The 15,036-nt window shown below is 38.0% G+C and overlaps 1 protein-coding gene across 1 annotated transcript; it reads left to right on the top strand.

Annotated features, from left to right (window-relative positions):
• The first annotated feature begins 3,647 nt into the window (after positions 1-3,647).
• LOC143877369 (amine oxidase [copper-containing] gamma 1-like) lies at positions 3,648-15,028 on the top strand. Its single transcript, XM_077379379.1, has 5 exons — positions 3,648-5,039; positions 5,136-5,249; positions 7,147-7,596; positions 7,962-8,059; positions 14,693-15,028. Exons 1-5 carry the CDS (start codon positions 3,735-3,737, stop codon positions 14,901-14,903), a joined length of 2,178 nt encoding a protein of 725 aa, XP_077235494.1. The 5' UTR covers positions 3,648-3,734; the 3' UTR covers positions 14,904-15,028.
• Positions 15,029-15,036: the final 8 nt, after the last annotated feature.

Raw genomic sequence — 15,036 nt, 5'->3', positions numbered from 1 at the left:
ATAAGATAAGATAAGATAAGATAAGATAGGGGCGAAAAAATCAATACCCAAAAAATAATACACCACACATGACACATGTACGCAAAAAAAAAGGAAATGATATATTTCCCCCTTTCTTCCCTGGGCCACCCCATTGTAGTGTAAAAAGAGTGATCATAATTCATGGTTTTAAATTTCAACCGAAACCGAAACATACCAAAACTTACCAAATTTTGGCCAAAATTTTGAAGAAAAATATTAATTTTTTATTCCTGTACCAAATTTCAGCTAAAATTACGGTAATTTCTATCCCAAAAATCAAAATTTTGTGCGTCTGTACTGAATTTCGGCCGAAATTTTGGTTTCGGCTAGGTCCGAAATTTCAAACCATGATCATAAATACACTATGGGTGTCCCGCGGAAGAAAAAGTCGCAAATCTATCACTTTCCAAATGTAATTCTTGAAAATTACCCACACATAAAAAAAGGAGGAATGCTAAACTAGAGGGCACCCTTCAAAACCAGCTACAAGAGCACTATATTTGGACCATCTCACCAAAGTGCATTTATAAAAGCACAGAAAATATAAAATGAAATTAATAATAAATTCAATTTTGAGAGATGATCCAATGGGGATGCCCTTGTAATGAGTTTATTTTGTTAGGGCGTCCTTCAATTTAACATTCCTCACAAAATGCATATCAATTGTTTTCTATTGTATCCTTATTTTTATCGTGTCCTTATTTTATTTTGGAATGAAAATTAAAGAAGGGAGATCATTTTTTCACCCCCCTGTAGGATTATGCGCCCCCCTTTTAATGTGATTTGACATAAAAAATCATTAAAGGCTGCCACAATTCACGTTAAGAGGGGCACATAATCCTACAAGGGGGTGAAAAAATCATCTCCATTAAAGTATTATATTTTTATTTTTTTTCTTGATTTAATTTGGGATATTTTTCAATTTTCATGTATCCTTATTTGTTAAAATTAATTTTTAACTCGTTTATTTTGGAATAAAATTTAAAGTAAGACACACGACACATGCATAAATAGTTTTTCTGGTTAGCTGCATCCCCCTATTTTAACTAGAAAAAATGTGTTGGCTCTTAAAGTTGAATTTTAACTAGATATATTGGTTGATTTTGGGCTGTTGAAGTTTTTTAATAGCCAAACAAAACAAGGGAGCGTTGGATGCCATTTCCATTTCTCAAGATCTTATCAAAACAAGAAGTTTTCTTTGGTTTATAGAAAGAAAAAAGAGGGTGCCATGTTCCATATATGACATTGCGGGTTTGCTACGCAATTTGACGTGAAAAGTGGGCAACTTAAATGCTTTTTGACGTCAAATCATGTTATAAGGGGAGCGTACGAGTAATGCAGGGGGAGTGAAGATATCATCTCCGTGTATTTGTCACGTTTTAAACTATAGAGGTGGAAGTGGATGTGTCAGTAACTAGAGGGGGAGTAAATGTAATTTTCCCAAGAATTAAATATATGTCAAGACCATTGATTTGGATTGCCCATGGCCAAAATCCATCAGTGGATTTTCATTTCACTACATATCTTGCTATTCTATTTTACCTACTATCCGTTCCCATAATGGTTAAGATTGTCCAGCTGGAGTCTTTTGTCTGTTTGAATGGTCGAGAATATTTTGTTAGAAAAAAATTCCATGGAAAATGAATTTTCCAACGTTTGGTTAATTTAAAAAATATTAATTTCCTTGTTTTCAAGAAAATTTGTAAACCTACTATACCTTGGAATTTTATTTTCCATGGAAAAATTTATTTTTATAATTTTCTGTACATCCAAACACCTTGAATGCTAAATATAATAAGCGGAATGCTAAACTCGGGGGCGCCCTTACGTAAAAAAGATGGAAGGGCGCCCCCATTGGTTGAAATTCAACAAAGTGCAATTAATGCCTTTGACTTTTACATTTTCGATGCTATTATAGGTGCAATTTGGCAATGCCTTTGGCTTTTACATTTTTCGATGCTATTGTAAATGGAATTTGGTATCTTTCAACCAATGGGGGCTCCTTTTCATCTCATTTATGCAAGGGCACCTTGATTTTAGCATGCCTCTTATAAAAATAAATAAAGATTAGACAGTAAATAGAAGGGAAGTGATATTTACGCCCCTTTTCATCACTAGGGACACCCAGCGTTAGTGTATCAATGGCAAAAAGGGGGCTCGTGTACTTTATGTCAGAAAAATCCAGAGGCTTTGATTGCACAGTACACTGGCAAATGGGTGTCCCTGTGATAAAAGGGGCGTAAATATCATTTCCCAAAAAGAATCCTTGATAACATGGCTATTCCATCTTAAAAACATAACAGTTTGTAGCAATCGGGTTCATTGATCTGATCTACTAGGATACTGCTAGGCTATTATTGCTGTTTGTTCTACTAGTTAGTGCTTATAAGCTATTTATTAATCAAATCATCGAATGGAGGGACGGTATGATGACGGGCCAAACTAGTGGTGGCCTACAAAATCAACATAAAAGTCGGCGATAGTCTGCCGATAAAATAGGAATAGTAAAAACCAACAAGACTAGAGATGCACAGAGAGATTTTACATGGTTCGGCCAAAATACACATGCCCACATAAGGAAACACAATCTTCAACTATTAGAACAGAATACAAGGATTAAAACGGAATTAACCCCCAACCCGCAATGTTTTCCCTTCATGTTTTTTTGGTCAGTAAGCTGTGATGGAAGCTGCGACCTCAAGGTTAAAAAAACACAATATCAATTGTAGAGCTATAGGCACAACTCCAACTTTCCCTTCTCAACCAAGACTATACACTGCGGAAAAGATCAAAGTAGAAAAATAAAACAAGAAAAATGAAAGAGATAGGATGTAGGATACTAGGATGTGCAATTGGTCAGATCTAGTATAGATAGTACATGGAAGATAGTTGGATTTTGGCAACTTTGCTAGGTTGCACAGAAGCTCGGCAACATTGGACTCCCTTGGATGCCATTCCATGTTTGGTTGCCAAAATAGTATTGGACTTCCTCGGATGTCTCCCATGTAATTATTACTTGTGTGATGATGTGGATTCCTGGTCTCCTCTAAAAGCAAATCCTTCTAAAACTAAAGAATTTTGGTTGAATTTTCAAGGGAATGATGCTCTCTCTCTTTCTCTCTCTCTCTCTCCCCTCTCTATTTCCTCTATCCCTATATTGGTAATGACACCCCTACTTATTCTCCTATTTTCTGAGTATATGCCGTGCAACCAAACAATGCTTTACTATTTTCCGAGGTAATAATCAAAATGCTTGTCTCCTCCCATTTGACTTCTATTGACGTCATATTCCACTACTTTCCGAGCAACCAAACGAAGCATTAGATCTAGGAAAAGAATTTCGACGGTAGATGAGCTAACTAGAAAATTCACTTTATAAATAAAAAAAAATTGCCAAATAAACTTTCCCTACATACATACAGCCCCAAATTGCCCAAGAATCCAGGCATCCTTCTTGGAGGAGCACTCACTACAGATGAATAAATATTCAGGGAATCCCTAAAATATCTATGGCCAACATGACCATATTCAATCAGACACTCAATATACTACCATAAACATCTCTTTCTTCTTTTTCAGGACATGATATTTCCACCACTTTTCAAGCGACTAGAATACGACTTTTATATCAGTGTACCGTGACGACTCACCCCACCACCCTTCTTCGTTCATAACCTCTGATCTCCACAAGAGAGAAGGGAAAAAAAAAAAGGATGGAGAGTAGAAATTTATTTCGCTTTCTCTTGCTCCTTCTAAGCGCTCTTCTCGTACTCCTCTTCACTAGAACATGGATTCACCTACCTTACACCCCCTCAGACAAAGCCGAACTCCTCCTATGTTCTCACTACTCTCCATGGTGCACCTCCAAGAACCGCATCCAAGCCAAATCGGAACCAAACTCACCCAAATCCCAAAACCACCAGACCCAAAACCCTCACCACCCTCTAGACCCACTCACCATCACAGAAATCAACCAGGCCCGAACCATCCTCTCCTCCTACAAACCCTTCTCCTCCTCCCCCTTCACAATTCACTCCCTAGTCCTCTCAGAACCCGAAAAACCTACCGTCCTAAATTGGAAAAAAGGCACCCCCCTCCCACCAAGAAAAGCCTCCATAGTGGCCCGCCTCAACAGCCAATCTCACATCCTGACCGTCGATCTAAGTTCCAACCAAGTCACCCATCACGAGATCAGCACCAAATCTGGTTACCCCACCATGACCATGGAAGACATGACCACCTCAACCTGGGCCCCACTCTCTAATCCTGATTTCAACCGTACGATTCAAAACAGAGGAGTCTCCCTCTCCGATCTAGCTTGTCTTCCAATTTCCTTAGGCTGGTATGGTAAGAAAGAAGAAGATCGGAGACTAATTAAAGTCCAGTGTTACTCCATGCAAGGCACTGCTAATTTCTACATGAGACCCATAGAAGGTCTGACGGTGCTACTAGACATGGACACAAAACAAGTAGTAGAAATCTCAGACAAAGGAAAAGAAATTCCAATCCCAAAGGCAAAAGGCACAGACTACAGATTTTCCATGGCAGGTAAAAACACAATCCCTCTAAACCCAATATCAATAGAGCAACCAAAAGGCCCGAGCTTCACAGTGGAAAATGGTCATCTAGTAAAGTGGGCCAACTGGGAGTTCCATCTAAAACCAGACCCACGAGCCGGGGTTGTGATTTCTCGAGCCACGGTTCGAGACTCGGACACAGGGGAGGTCCGGAATGTGATGTACAAAGGGTTCACCTCTGAACTTTTTGTCCCGTACATGGACCCCACTGATGCTTGGTATTTCAAGACCTATATGGACGCGGGCGAGTATGGGTTCGGACTTCAGGCTATGCCCTTAGACCCTCTTAATGATTGCCCTCGAAATGCTCATTATATGGATGGGGTTTTTCCGGCCGCCGACGGGAAGCCGTACGTTCGGGAGAATATGGTTTGTGTTTTTGAACGGTATGCCGGTGATATTGGCTGGAGGCATGCGGAGAGTCCTATTACGGGGATGGAGGTGAGGAGAGAGTAGTAACACTTGGCGCACGTTAGTCGAGTTCTGTATTGGATTTTGTCATATCCTCATGTGTTTTATTTTTGTTGTCTGTGGCAGATTCGAGAGGTGAGGCCAAAAATTACGCTGGTGGTACGAATGGCAGCATCCGTGGCGAATTATGATTATATTGTGGATTGGGAGTTTCAGACTGATGGTCTCATCCGTGTCAAGGTTTGAGATTTATAGACAAATTTGTTTCGTTTTTGAGAAGATTTTTTCTGGGTTTCTTTATATCCCTGCTTCTAAATAATTGCTCGCGGCCAATGGGAGACACCAAAATACGTGAATTGTCAGTGGGGGACGCAATTTTGAAATTTTTTTAAAGAGGGTTGATAACCCCCTTTTGAGAGTTTGATAACCCCATTTCGTCCCTCCTCTAACAATTTTTCAAAAGGGTGTCCCCCGATTATTGGCAATTCTTGTTTTTTTTATGTCCCCCATTGGCAATTTTTCCTTCGTTATTTTACACCACATATAAGGCCTCTTATTAGTGTTTTTTTTGGGAAAAATACAGTTACACCCCGTCAACTCTCTCGCATATTCAACTGTAACTCTGACTTTTAAAGGCACCAACTAGACCACCTGAGGTTTTAATGAATCTTAGACAAAAAATCAGCAGCTTCGTTTGCTTCTCTCCATGTGTGGGATGCTTTCCATTGGAAGAATGAGTCTAGGAGGCCTCTGATCTTTGCCCATAAGGGTCGAGCACGCCATGGGCACCCAAATTCTCTGATGATGATCTTTACTGCCAGCATGAAATCTGATTCAATCCAATGTTATTAATATTTTTCTTCTTTGCGAGGGTGAGGCCTTGGTAACTGGCTTCCATATCCAGCATATATATGGGAGCAAGTTGAGCAGTCATAGAAAACAAACCAACTATGTTGCTTTGATGATCACGGAGGATGCCCCCAATTCCAGCCCTCTCCTTTGGAATCGATGATTTTTTTGCCCCATGCAGGATAATGCGCCCCCCTTTTAACATGAATTGTGGCCTTGTGGGCAGACTTTAACACTTTTTGACATCAAATCACGTTTGGGGGGGGGGGGGGGGGGGGGGGGGGGTGGTGGGGGAATGATTATCCAACAAGGGGAGAAAAAATCATCTCCCTATTTTAGAGGCATTTTAGTAAAAATAAGTCACATACAATTTGTTTTCAACGATTCCTATCTTCGAAATTTTGTCATATTCATCTCTCTCAGGTCTCACGTTACCCTCTTCTCCTCATTCTCTAACATTAGTCCTAAATCCCTAACCCACTTCGCCGCTGCCACTTGCGGGTTGCCCTCACCATTTTGGTCTTTCTTGTTCTCATCATTCAGTCATAACTGAATTTTGTTGTTGCATGTTATATATCATTAACTATTGTATGTAATTTAGTTTGGTTTTATTGTTTACAAGCCTTATTTTACTTATTTAGATGTTTAGATTAGTCATAGATAAATAATTAATTTACCTGGATAAATTACATGGATGCACACTAATAATGGACTGAACATTCTAATTTCTTTTTAAAATTCTAACTTTATAATGCAAGTAGGATTTACTAGGGCACTTCAATAGGTGGTCTGATTTGAAATGGACTGTGATCGAGACACAGGAAGTAGGATCCGAAGAACATTTCGTATCCAATCTGACCGATACAGGATTTTAAAGGATCATCACTAGACATTGGCGGATCCAATCCCAAGTGAATCCATTAATGCCCCTATGTATTCTACACGCAGTCTTTTTTATTACCAGGAATTTATTTAGGAAACCCGGCACATCTGAAATTTTATTTATGATTAAAAGAATTACAAAAGGGAGACACACCACCTTACCTCAAAACCAAAATAAAAGGAAAATTACTTACAATGGATACTAGGGATGGCCAAAGAGTTACATCTTAAGGTGCCACTTGCCCTTCTAAGAAGGTCCTTCCACTGTCAGTATGTATGATTCTCTTGCCTTTTAGAGGCAAAATTAGCCCAAGAGTGTTAGCTTCTCTGAATTGATGTCACACTTTTGTCTTAACTTTGAACTGTATTATTAACATATTTTAATTACTGGATGTGTTCTTAACAGGTGGGGCTTAGTGGTATCCTAATGGTGAAAGGAACTCCATACGAGAACATGAACCAGGTATCACAACAAGAGGACATGCATGGCACCCTCTTGTCAGAAAATGTGATCGGCGTCATCCACGACCACTACATCACCTTCTACCTTGACATGGATGTCGACGGGTCCGATAACTCCTTTGTTAAGGTCAATCTCGTGAAGGAAGAGACATCGACAGAGGAATCGCCCAGGAGGAGCTACTTGAAAGCTAAGAGACATGTGGCCAAGACGGAGAAGGATGCACAGATTAAGTTAAAGCTTTACGATCCGTCGGAGTTCCATGTGATCAACCCATCCAAAAGAAGCAGAGTTGGGAATCCGGTCGGGTATAAAGTAGTTCCGGGAGGCACGGCCGCTAGCTTACTTGATGCCCAGGATCCTCCCCAAGTGCGAGGTGCATTTACTAACAATCAGGTATACTCTACTTAATAGTAAAATTGACATTGCCCTATTTGGATTGCAAGAAAAAACTTTCATTGCTGGGTTTTTTTCATCCGATATATATTTTTATTTCAATGATGATTTAGAAAAAAATCTTAATAAATTGAAGGTCCCTGTAAACTAAACTTGAACTGTGGTGGTTAAAGTCACTTCTTTTCATGTGAAATCAAACAATGTAAAAACAGGAAATTCTGGAAAAGTTATTCTTTTCCAAACTTTTCCCAGAAATTCTTGCAATTCAAACAGGGCCTTTGTTCTAGTTAAGCATATGAACCTCTTATAAACTTCTTGTTTATTTTCCTCTGTTCTTGTATGATTCATTCTGCATTTTCCTTTAGATATGGGTGACTCCATATAACCGGAGTGAGGAATGGGCTGGTGGACTTTTCGTGTATCAGAGCAAAGGAGAAGACACACTCGCCGTATGGTCGGAGAGGTAAATACTTAGTTGAGTACATTTTGATTGCCTGGTTAATTTTGTTTACCTGGTATTTCTTTTTAATATGCATTGGACCATAGGTACAAAAAATTAAGATTGATTGAAAAATTCTTGAAAAAATCCCAAAATTTTGATTCCATTTTAAACTTAAAAATTTCACATATTTTGAACCAAAGGCATATTCTGCCAAAATTTCTGAATTAAAGACAGTTTTTTGACGAATCATTCATCCATTTCTCCCATGTGCTGGAAATTGTAAACCAAAATCAATGTGCATGTTTTCTTTGAAAGTCTTTGTAGTCTTCTGGGGTGGTCATTATGTGTGGAAAATGTAGGAGTCTTGTGTTTTCCAAAGTCACTGATGTGTAGGCTAGATTAACAAAGAGTCGATGGGGATTTCATATGTTGTTGCTTAGGATATCTAAAGGACTAATGTATTTAGCTATTTTAGGAGTGTCTTGGGTCTATAAGTATTAAGTCATTTGTGTAGAGATTGTAAGCCTAGAGAGAAGCTTCAAGGGTAAAGGTTAAGGGTTAAAAAGTGTAGAGATTCTAAGTGAACAAAATACTAAATCTCTTGTAAGTTGTTTCGAGATATATAAGTTGAAAATACACAGAAGATTAAACGAGGCAAGAGTTTTACGTGGTTCGGCAATTGCCTACTCCACGGTATGAGAGATTTTTTTGTGTTTCATTCATAGATAATACACATATATGTCAAGAGAATATAAAGGGAAGAATACAAGAATCATTCCAAGATTTAATCTCAATCTAATCCCTGAGAATCAGCCAATCATCCATAAATAGTAATAAGGGTGCAATGGTAACAAAGCAACGTCAATATTGCTTGAATGGCAAGAAGATGAAAGAGGTAACCCAAATATCTTCAACACTCCCCCTCAAGTTGGTGCGAAGATGTCAATGGAGCCCAACTTGGAAAGAATCTGTTGAAGTCTTGACTTTGAAACTGCTTTTGTGAATATGTCTGCAAGCTGATCTTCACTTCGAGTATAAGGAGTGCTAATAGTTCTATCTTGAACCTTCTCACGAACAAAATGGCAATCGACCTCTATATGTTTGGGTCGTTCATGAAAAACGGGATTAGCAGCAATGTGAATGGCAACACGATTATCACAAAACATTTTAATTCGTTCTTTAGTGTGAAAACCCATGCCTCGAAGGAGAAACTTTATCCAGACAATTTCACTCGTTCCAGCCGCTATAGCCCTATATTCAGCTTCAGCACTAGATCGGGCAACAACTGACTGCTTTTTACTTTTCCAAGTGACAAGGTTACCACCTAGCATCATACAATAGCCGATTGTAGATCTTCTATCATGACTTCCTGCCCAATCTGCATCTGTATATCCCGTAATATCTACGTGTGAATTATTTTTCATTCAAATTCCTCTACCAGAAGAACCTTTTACATACCTTAGAATTCTTTCAACAGCTTCAAGATGATTAGTTCTAGGAGCATGCATATGCTGACTAACAATACCAACGGCATAACTTATATCAGGGCGGGTAATTGTGAGATATATTAGTCTCCCTACCAATCTCTGATATCTCCCAATATCTTTAAGCAATTTTCCATCAGAGGGATTCATCTTTTTGTTTGTTTCAAGTGGAGTCTCACATGGTTTTCCACCTAATTTTCCAGTTTCTTTTAATAAGTCCAAAGCATACTTTCTTTGGGATAAAAAAATCCTCTTTTTTGAATATGCAACTTCAATCCCTAGGAAATATTTTAATTTTCCTAAATCCTTAATATCAAATCTTTTGTGAAAGTAGGCTTTTAAATTTGAAATCCCATTTTCGTCATTTCCTATAATGACAATATCATCGACATAAATTAATACAAGAATTATTCCTTTCAAACTTCTTTTTATAAACATAGAAGAGTCGGCGGCGCCTCTTTTAAATCTTACCTTAAATAGGGCATCACTCAACTCAGCATACCAAGCCCTATGTGATTGTTTTAACCCATATAATGCCTTTTTAAATTTGCACACAATTACAGGCGTTCCTTTCATGGGATGTCCTAGAGGAAGATTCATATAGATATCTTCTTCTAAATCCCCATGGAGGAATGCATTCTTAACATCCATTTGATAAAGATTCCATCAATGGTTAGCTGCAATGGATATAAGAATTCTAACGGCTCCCATTTTAGCAATTGGAGCAAAAGTCTCCTTATAATCAATCCCATAGGTTTGGGTGAACCCTTTTGCCACTAGCCTCGCTTTGTATCGCTCAATTGAGCCATCACTATTATAATTGATTTTATAAACCCACTTACACCTAACAGATTTTTTTTCCAACTGGCATTTGGACTATATCCCATGTATATTTTTGTCCAATGCAAAAAGTTCTTCTTTCATGGCTTTCTTCCACACACAGTGAGAATTAGCATCATGAAAGGAGGTGGGTTCAACTTTTTCAGAAATATTTGAAAGGAAGACAGAGTGTGAAGCAGACACATTGCAATAACATAAATGATTTTGGATGGGATATGAACTCACATGGTATGTAAAAAAATCATTCAAGTGAGGAGGGGGATGAAAGTTACGATCAGACCTGCGTAAGGGTGGAGAATCACTAGGGTGAACATCTTCAGGGGATCGGGTCACAAGTACTTCTTCTTGTTCATGGTCGTCTTGTCCTCCTTGATCTTCACTTTCTTCATCGTTATTTACAAGTCTTTCTTGTTCTTCTTGAATTTGAACAATAACTTTTCTATTTTCTCCATTTGTTGGAGGTAGCGTTCCAGAATACTCCTCTTGAGTCCTTTTTCCAGGATTATTTGAATCATATTTTTGGAAGAATGACTCTTTTTCATTAAATTTTACGTCTCTAGAGATATAATTTTTATTTATTTTTGGGATCATAACACTTATATCCCTTTTTTGTAGAAGAGTACCCTAAGAAGACACATTTAATAGTACGAGGATCTAATTTATCTCGCTTTTGAGAATTATTGTAAACAAAGCAACAAGATCCAAAAACACGTAAATAAGATAAATTAATTTTTCTACCTTTCAAAATTTCAAGAGGAGATTTATTTCAAAGAATCTTACTTGAGAGTCTATTAACCAAATAACAAGCAGTTAGGATAGCATCAGACCAAAAAGTTTTAGGGACACTCTTTTCAAACCTAATAGATCGAGCAACTTCTAACAAGTGTCTATTTTTTCTTTCAGACACACCATTTTGTTGATGTGTGTATATGCATGAGGTCTGATGCAAAATGCCTTGATCTTTAAGATATGCTTGAAAAATGTTATTTGTATACTCGGACACATTATCTGAACGTAGAATTTTGATCTTAGCATTATATTGAGTTCTAACGTGATTAGAAAATTCCTTAAATTTTTCAAAAACCTCACTTTTAAATTTAAGTATGAATAAATATGTCATCCTAGAGAAGTCATCAATAAAAAGCACAAAGTATCGTAGTCCATTGTATGACTCAACAGGGGTTGGTCCCCAAACATCAGAGTGAATTAGCTCAAAAGGTTTTTCAGCTTTATTTTCAGAGGATTGAAAAGAAAGCCTTGGTTGTTTAGAGAAATGACACACATCACAATAATAAGATACCGAAGATAATTCAGGTTTCAAACACTGTAAAACCTTATTAGAAGGATGACCAAGTCTGGAATGCCAAGTCGTACTTAAGTCACCATTATCAGCAATCAAGGCTTTATTTGTCTGATCCAAATAGTAAAGTCCTCGAGACATTCTTCCTTCACCAATCGTCTTCCCCGTGACCCAGTCCTGAAAAGATACAGTGGATGGAGAAAAAATTGCATTACAATTCAGATTACAAGTAAGTTTACTAACAGATAAAAGATTTGACAGAAATGAGGGCATAAAAAGGACATCGGAGTTTGCATTTTCGGAAAAGAAATTAGTTATTCCTATCCCTTTGACTGGAACAAGAGAACCATTTGCAATCAAATCAAGAGTTTTATTAGACACATCTTGATAATAAGTTAAGGAATCTTTGTTGCCGGTCATATGGTCTGTAGCCCCTGAGTCTATAATCCCAACTATCATTATCAGGACAGATAGTTGATTGGAGAGCATATAAATTACCTGTTTCATGAGCTGCGAGTTGATTGGAGAGCATATAGATTACCTGTTTCATGAGCTGCGACCTGTGTGGAAGAGGAACCATTTTTTCCATACTGTTGAAGGAGTTCAGCCAATTTTTCAATAGTGATTTGAGTATTGGCAGTCTGAGCAAATGAAGATTCACCTATTTTCTTTTGATTAAGCCTTAAATGAAGATACTTTGCCCAACATCTATCAATAGTGTGCTTAGTTTTTCCACAATGAGTACAACGAAGAGGAGGCTTGTTGCCTTGACCTCTTCCATGAGTCAGTTCCATTATATTCTCCTTTTTTCAGCCACATTATTTCTGGTCCTTTTGTTATGCTCGGAGTTTGCCTTAGTCGAAATAAAGACAGATTTTTCACTTGTTTCAAATTCAGACTTTGTGCCAATATTCATAACCTTTTTCCGAGTTTCTTCCCTTATTAAGGTGGCACATACATTTGACAAACTTGGTAATTCTGAAGAAAGAATGAGTTGATTCCGAACTTGTTCATATTCAGGTTTTAATGCACGCAAGAGTTGAAATTTTTTCTCTTGTTCATTCCTCATTTTTAACTCAACAATATCAGTAGTAAGAGGACAATAAACAGCTAATTCATCCCACATGGGTTTCAATGTGGCAAAGAGTTCAGTTACAGTCTTATTTTCCTTATTAACTTAGAGATTTCTTGCTTTAGCTGAAATATTCTAGCAAAGTTATCTTGGTGCCCATAAATCTCTCTAATAGATTCCCAAAGTTCTTTAGCATTTGTAGCGTGAGTGAATATTTCAGCAATAGATGGCTCCATTGAATTTAAAATCCAAGACATAACTAGTTGATCATTAGTTTGCCATTCCTCGAAATTTGAATCAGTGATTTTAGGAATTTTCTTTTTTCCATTTATATAATCTGCATTTGATCTCCCTCCAAGGGCTAAAGATGCGGTTCTAGACAATGATACATAGTTTAGCCCATTGAGAGGAACAAAGGTAAGTCTTATACCAGTATTATGTTCAGACTCATGAAGAACGGCTTTACCCTTAGATTTAGCACTATCATCCATGATTCATAAATTAAAAGGATTAAGGAGCGAGGGTACCAATATTCACAAGGCAGGTAAAGAGTGAGGGTACCAATATTCCTTTAGCAAAGCGCACTGTCGATCACGAAGCCCGCAATCACATCAACTCGGCTAGACACTCCAGGCCCTTTCCTATGCTCTTCGAATCTTTGAGTTTGAGTAGAAGTCTAACAATTTTCTCCTTGTTTTCTCTTGGATGCCGGTATTGTAATCTCGGGTTACGACTAACGGATCTCGGGTTACTATGGGGTGATTCATGTAGTAGGTGGGAAATATAGTGAGGGTGGGAAATAAAGTAATATGATGAATGGTTGTCTAATTAAAGGGCTGAACAGAACGTGAGAAATAAGCAACCAAAGAGTGCTTTGCAATGGGAGAACTGATGGGGATAGAGATACAAAGCAATAAAAAATTGCTTTGAATAAGGAACCAAAAGTACTTTGGAATGGGAGAACTGATGGAGATAGATACAAAGCAATAAAAAATTGCTTTGAAAAAGGTGACTCAGAAATACTTAGAAGTGGATTTCCCAATGGAATACGACTCACCTGGAATACGACTCACCTGTGCAACAGCGGGCACTGAGTAGTAGAAGGCGGTGAGCAAACAAGGAGAGAAGCACGAAAAGGAAAGCTTTAATCCTTCTGTGATATCATCTGCTTTCTCAACACAGAGAACTTAAGTGATTTTGGAAAGTAGTAGTAGAAGGCGGTGAGCAAAGAGGTTACAGATTGTTCCTCTTTGATACCATGCAAATACGCAGAAGATTAAACGAGGCAAGAATTTTACGTGGTTCGGCAATTGCCTACTCCACAGTAAGAGAGATTTTTTTGTGTTTCATTTATAGATAATACACATATCTGTCAAGGGAATATAAAGGAGAAGAATACAAGAATCATTCCAAGATTTAATCTCAATCTAATCCCTGAGAATCAGCCAATCATCCATAAATAGTAATAAGGGTGCAACGGTAACAAAGCAACTGCAATATTGCTTGAATGGCAAGAAGATGAAAGAGGTAACCCAAATATCTTCAACATAAGTCTTTTTATTTTGGTGTTACATTTGTCTTTTGGTGGAGCTCTACAGGGGCCCTTAGGCCGTGTATCTCTGAAGCTCCCTTACCTTACTCTTATGATCACAACACCGAATTATCGATCCATCCAGTTGGGGCCAACAATATATTATTTTATAATTCTGCTAAGGAATTCCAAATTATTCAAAGAAGTCATTTAGAGAAAATTAAAGTCACAACTAATCTAGCAAAAACGTGCACTTAATCATCCTTCCATGATTTTTTGTTGTGTCTTACTTAGAAAAACAAGTGTAGACACAAGGACATGGTTAAAAAAAAAGTACTGCTTTTTTACTGGAAATCTTCTGAAGCAGTACCCTATTTTTCGAATAATTCATGGGATCTTTGTAACTATGTGTGGAACTGAATTGCAGGAACCGGCCCATAGAGAACAAGGACATTGTCGTGTGGTACACATTGGGATTCCACCACATACCTTGCCAGGAAGACTTCCCAATCATGCCCACTGTTTCTTCGAGCTTCGATCTGAAGCCCGTCAATTTCTTCGATAGCAATCCCATCCTTCGAGTGTCGCCCAACCTCGAGAAAGACCTCCCAATCTGCAGAGCATCTGCTTCTGCATGAGAGCTATAATGGTTTATCAGTGGGCAAATCCATACACAAATATGAGTACATATGTCCCTGACTCAATGTATGTATATATAATGGTATGTGTGTATTCACTGATGTATGAAGAACCCATTTTCCCACTGTTTGG

The sequence above is a fragment of the Tasmannia lanceolata genome, unplaced genomic scaffold (assembly GCF_043159265.1).
Source record: "Tasmannia lanceolata isolate RefF3 unplaced genomic scaffold, GAP_Taslan_0.1 ptg000005l, whole genome shotgun sequence".
Classification (NCBI taxonomy): Eukaryota; Viridiplantae; Streptophyta; class Magnoliopsida; order Canellales; family Winteraceae; genus Tasmannia; species Tasmannia lanceolata.
The sequence above is the reverse complement of the archived record's forward strand: the minus strand, read 5'-3'. Positions and strand labels throughout refer to the sequence as shown.